Source organism: Plectropomus leopardus, unplaced genomic scaffold, assembly GCF_008729295.1.
Source record: "Plectropomus leopardus isolate mb unplaced genomic scaffold, YSFRI_Pleo_2.0 unplaced_scaffold25682, whole genome shotgun sequence".
Lineage (NCBI taxonomy): Eukaryota > Metazoa > Chordata > Actinopteri > Perciformes > Serranidae > Plectropomus > Plectropomus leopardus.
The window spans coordinates 1-5,464 of NW_024627915.1; the positions used below are offsets into that span (position 1 = coordinate 1).

Below are 5,464 nucleotides of genomic sequence, written 5' to 3' on the forward strand. Positions count from 1 at the left end.
TATTATCAGACATTTTGTCCAGGCATCAATATGTTTATTTGAGACCTATGTGCTGTTTCAAAACATTCTCCTCACTAGAATTAAAATTGAGGTGGTGAAATATTTAATAATCATATTAAATCATTAATTAAAAAAAGATATTTGTAGCTAAATTTCACTAACCTCAAAATCTTCCAACATGGTTTACCACAGGTGGTTTTATTTTGAATGCGCCGGCCGGAAGTTTTGACCGTTAGCACCGTTTAGCTTGACACAAAAAGAAGTCGGTACTTGAAATGAGCCACATGTATACAAGTTAGACAATGAACATTTCTTTATAAACTAGGTGTTATTTGTTTAAAACAGTCTGCCCTGCGGGATTAACTGTGTGTCATTTAACTAACTTTAAAAACAGGCTGAGAAAACATGCCTGAAATAAAAGTTACACCTCTGGGTGAGTAAGCGGCTAACTAGCATCTGCTATGCTAGTTCCGTCAACAACAAATGTGTCGGTAAATTTGATTTTGTCTGTCTGCTACCGGTTTTGTTTATTTTAGTGCTAATTGTTTGTGTATTTTATGTTATGGTGCTCATAAACAGCGTGTACGCGTCGCCTTTTACTGTTAGCAGCCGTTATTAGCCGGATAAGCTAACTAAGTGTTGCATTCATGGTGTGTTTGTTTTTTTCAGTTTTCCCTCTCTGTTCTCTCTCCAAGGTGCTGGACAGGATGTCGGCCGCAGCTGCATCCTCGTCTCCATCGGAGGCAAAAACATCATGCTCGACTGTGGGATGCACATGGGATACAATGATGATGTGAGTAAACTGGGTTATTTTCCAGACATAACAGTACAAGTGATTTTCTTTGTTTTGGTTTCATGAACAGCTTACACACATCTACAAATATTCATTCATTCATATTTGGTTTATTTGCTCATGTCAGTGTATGATTTCCAAAACAGTAACAATAACGCTTTTTCCACATTTCACACATAACACTTATACACAATACATGAACAAACAGGAGCAGGAAGAAGAAAATATCAATCATTCTTATTTACAAATCATATTAAGTTTAGTATTAACAACAAAAAACAATTAATTATCGTCCTCGAAACATTACTGTCACTCAAAAAATTCATATTTGTCCCTTTATTTTCTTTCTTTATACCTCCTTTTAAATTGAATAATATTTGAGATGCATTTGAAGTCTTTATCTCTATAAAAGTGAGGTGGCCAAAAAAAACACCAAATACAATCCAACATGAGACCATGACCATGCAGAACTCAAAAACACAATCCGAAATATGTACAACGTAACCCATACAATGTGTAACTCCGACAAAATGAATCATCAGAAATAGGGATGATAACAATTAATCAACGATCGATTTAAGAATTTAATGTGAAATTTAATTGATAGGCTATAAAAATGCTCTCAAAATATATACAAAATGATACTGTGAACTTTGACTGAGGAAAAAAAAACATTTGGTGTTGCTTGAAATAAGCAAAGTTTTAATGTTTTTTATTTATTTTTTTGGTAATAATGGTTAATCATTAATCGATCATTAATTTCACCAAATAATCGATTCAGGAAAGTACTTACAATTTGCAAACCGAATTAAAAAGGATAAAAACTTTACCTAACTGATAACTTAGTGTTTCCCGAAGCCCAAACTGGCATCTTCAACATCTTGTTTTGTCCCAAACACAAACACATTGAGTAGATCGATCAATTACAGTAAAATCCTAATTAAATGCACGTTTGTTTTGTATTTACAGAGACGGTTCCCAGACTTTTCCTATATCACGCAGAATGGGCGCCTGACAGACTTTTTGGACTGTGTGATCATCAGGTTTGTCGTCCTAACATTTACTGCACATATTGTCACTCTTTTCTCATTGTTGTGGACAAAAATAATGAAATAATTATTTTTAACTGGCTTGCTAGCTGTTAGAAAGTGGTTGCTTTAATTGCTAATTGTATTATTTTCAAGTGTGGGTGTTTAATTTTGTATGTTATATAGTATGTTAGAAGATAGCTGTTTATACTGGGAATAAACTGGGATATTTGTTCTAATCATAGCAGATTGTATATAAAATTTGAAATATTGATTATGTTTACTTTGAATTTATATATATATATATATATACGTGTGCACTCCTTCCTACTCCTTTTTGAAAGGTGATATTTAAGTTTAAGTGGCTTGAGTATTTGTTTATTGAGATATAGGCTGTTTTTTTTGTTTGTTTTGTTCACTACAGTTGCTGTAAGGCTTGTTTCCTTTTATTTGTGTGGTTTTTTTTACATTTTCAGAATAAAGATTCATTCATAAATAAATAAATAAAACAATGTTTTTTGACGTGGCTACACTTGTTCCTTTCTCAGCCATTTCCACCTGGACCACTGCGGCGCTCTGCCCTTCATGAGTGAGATGGTGGGCTACGACGGACCCATCTACATGACCCATCCCACCAAGGCCATCTGCCCCATCCTGCTGGAGGACTTCCGGAAGATCACCGTCGACAAAAAGGGAGAAACCAACTTCTTCACCTCGCAGATGATCAAGGACTGCATGAAGAAAGTTGTACCTTTGAACCTCCACCAAACTGTCCAGGTGCAGACGCCCGTATAGTTTTTGATGGCAACCTTTCTATTAATCATTTCTGCACCAGCTGCTCGTCTCTTTTGATGGCAAATCAAACTGTTTCTGTTGTGCTGCTGGCAGGTGGATGATGAGCTGGAGATCAAGGCGTACTATGCAGGCCATGTCCTGGGAGCTGCCATGGTGCACATCAAAGTGGGATCAGAGTCTGTGGTCTACACGGTGAGCGTAAACAAGTCTGCTCGCTGTCAGAGTCGGTGACTTTGACGGCCGAGGTCTCAGAATAATGTCTTTTCTTTTGCAGGGAGACTACAACATGACACCAGACAGACATTTAGGGTAAGTGGGCTTTACTGTGTTTAATCATGATGTTTACTCTTGCACACTGCACAGACTCCTCATCCTTGTTTTTGTGTTTGTGTGTGTTTGCAGTGCTGCGTGGATCGATAAGTGCCGTCCAGACATCCTCATTTCAGAGTCTACGTACGCCACCACCATCCGTGACTCGAAGAGATGTAGAGAGAGAGACTTTTTGAAGAAAGTGCACGAATCCATAGAAAGAGGAGGAAAGGTAATTTTAGATTTAGTGGGATTCTGTTTTTCAGGACAGAAAAAAATCTGATTTTACAAATCTCCTTTTTTGTTTTCTTATGATGTTTAATAGGTTCTCATTCCAGTTTTTGCCCTCGGAAGAGCACAAGAACTCTGCATCCTATTGGAAACATTTTGGTAGGGTTGTTTCTAATTTTTTGAAGCAAGATTAACATTAACTTTGTATATTTAACCATCAGTATCAGTTTGTGAATGCGAGTCTCTGTCAAAGCCAGAAATAAGAGGGCAAACATCATAAAGGAAGTGATAGGGATGTGTCAGTCTGACTTTTTAGTCCTGATAGTAGTACATGGGCTTCAGGTATCAGCCGATTCGCAGTACTGCTCGATACCAGTGTTAAATTAATAGGCTTTGTGCATCACTGTGTGGAAGTGACTGAGATCATTCTTCCGTGTATAACAGCCGAAATACATGGGACAAGGATGCTGTGTGATACGTCTACCGCAGCAGAGCTCGTCCATCATGGCTTTTTTATTTACTTGCTCTTTTAGTTAAAAAGCTGCTGGTGTTGTCACTGCTACTCCTGAAGCTCCTGTCTGAGCTGTATGATGTGTCGGTCAGAAACTGTCACAACAAAGACAGAAAAGCCAATTTGTGTGAGCAGATCAGCCGGAGACCGACTGTTTCTAACAAGTTGTGCTTTTTTTCACCGAACATGCATCCTCGCCTCTTGATTTTTTTGCCGGAAGGCAGCCTCAGGCTTGACTTAAACTGTGTTTTCCAAACTTTGTAAAACAAAATGTAACAAATGAGTACATGAATATAAATTTACTGAATTATTATCTTTTACTAAAAGAATCAGTCGTGCACCAGAAACTTGGACAAAAACTGTTAAAAAATAAACAGGAATTCAAATTCAAATGGGAGCCCATTTAATGCAGCAACAAATGAATCAAAGTAGAGACAGGAATTAAAATTCCTGCATAAAGCAATAAACCTGCATAATGAGTCAGTATTACTGACGTGTGCAACTAGTCGAGGAGTCAGTCAATAGCTGCTAACCTGGGCTAAAAATACTGGTCGGTTAGACCTATCACTAAAATGGTTATCATTTTATGCAGTTCATTCGTTCATAATGAAATGTTGTTGTGATAATTAGGCACTTTTCCCAAATAATATCGTCTCCAATAAATGTTTAAAATCAATTTAGTCATTAAAAAAGGAGGTTAACAATTTCAAAAGGTTTTTATAAAATATGCAATTTTTTTTCAGGCAGTGTTTAACCTAAAAGATAATATTGTCCTAAGTTTTCACTGTTCTCTGAGTGTTTCTACTGTTAGATTAGGCAAGAAGTTTAAGTTTAAACCACCATTTGAAGGGGAAATAAGTCATTAGGAACATTTGCCCATATGAGTTTAAGAACGCTGCATCCCTAAAAAGTTGTGTGTGGAGATAATCACTGTTCCCTGGCTGAGATATCAGATAAAGGCTATTTTTGTGGTTCATAATTATTGCAATTTGAGTTAAATAGAAAGTTCAGTCCATGTGGAGTAATTACACATGATTATAAAACACCAAGGTCACAAATTGTCTGGAATAAAAAATAAACCAGCTGCTCCCTTAAATAGCTGTATTCATTTTATTAAGCTTGATAGATTAATGGTGGGACATGAACTTTTTCATATTAAGCAGTGACACACTGTGCAGACACTCTAATTACCTCCTCTCCCAAAAACAGGGAGAGAATGAACCTGAAGGCCCCGATCTACTTCTCCACCGGCCTGACGGAGAAAGCAAATCATTATTACAAGCTTTTCATCACATGGACCAACCAGAAGATCCGAAAAACATTCGTACAGAGAAACATGTTTGAGTTTAAGCACATCAAGGCCTTTGATCGCTCCTATGCTGATAATCCTGGGCCCATGGTAAGTTTCGTCTTTTTGCACCAAAGTCTGAAAAGTGTCTGAACGGCGGTGAAATACGACAATGTGTCCGCTTTCAGGTGGTGTTTGCTACACCGGGAATGCTGCACGCAGGTCAGTCTCTGCAGATCTTTAAGAAATGGGCCGGCAATGAGAAAAACATGGTGAGTCTCAGAAAGTGTTTTTTTTTTTGTTTAAATAATGCTTGATAACCCTTTGATTATGTTCAACTTTAAGGAGCAGCAATAATGTTCCCGGATCAAAATTGACCCGGTGCATGTTTAACCACCTGAAAGTAGTATATATTTCAGTTTTTTACATATTTAGTTTTTCACCTCTTCCAGGTCATGGTTTGCTGATGATAACTCACTCATTTTCCATTAAAAAATAAAAAAACAACT

The 5,464-nt window shown here is 37.1% G+C and overlaps 1 protein-coding gene across 1 annotated transcript; it reads left to right on the forward strand.

Annotated features, from left to right (window-relative positions):
* Window positions 1-259: 259 nt before the first annotated feature.
* On the forward strand, window positions 260-5,227 carry LOC121966725 (integrator complex subunit 11; the record flags this gene model as incomplete). The annotated part of the gene is made up of 10 exons (XM_042516791.1): window positions 260-433; window positions 696-793; window positions 1,763-1,836; window positions 2,370-2,598; window positions 2,710-2,808; window positions 2,891-2,925; window positions 3,019-3,157; window positions 3,251-3,315; window positions 4,877-5,066; window positions 5,144-5,227. Coding segments are annotated over exons 1-10 (1,041 nt in total), but the record flags the coding sequence as incomplete, so codon positions are not given.
* Between the last annotated feature and the right edge of the window lie 237 nt (window positions 5,228-5,464).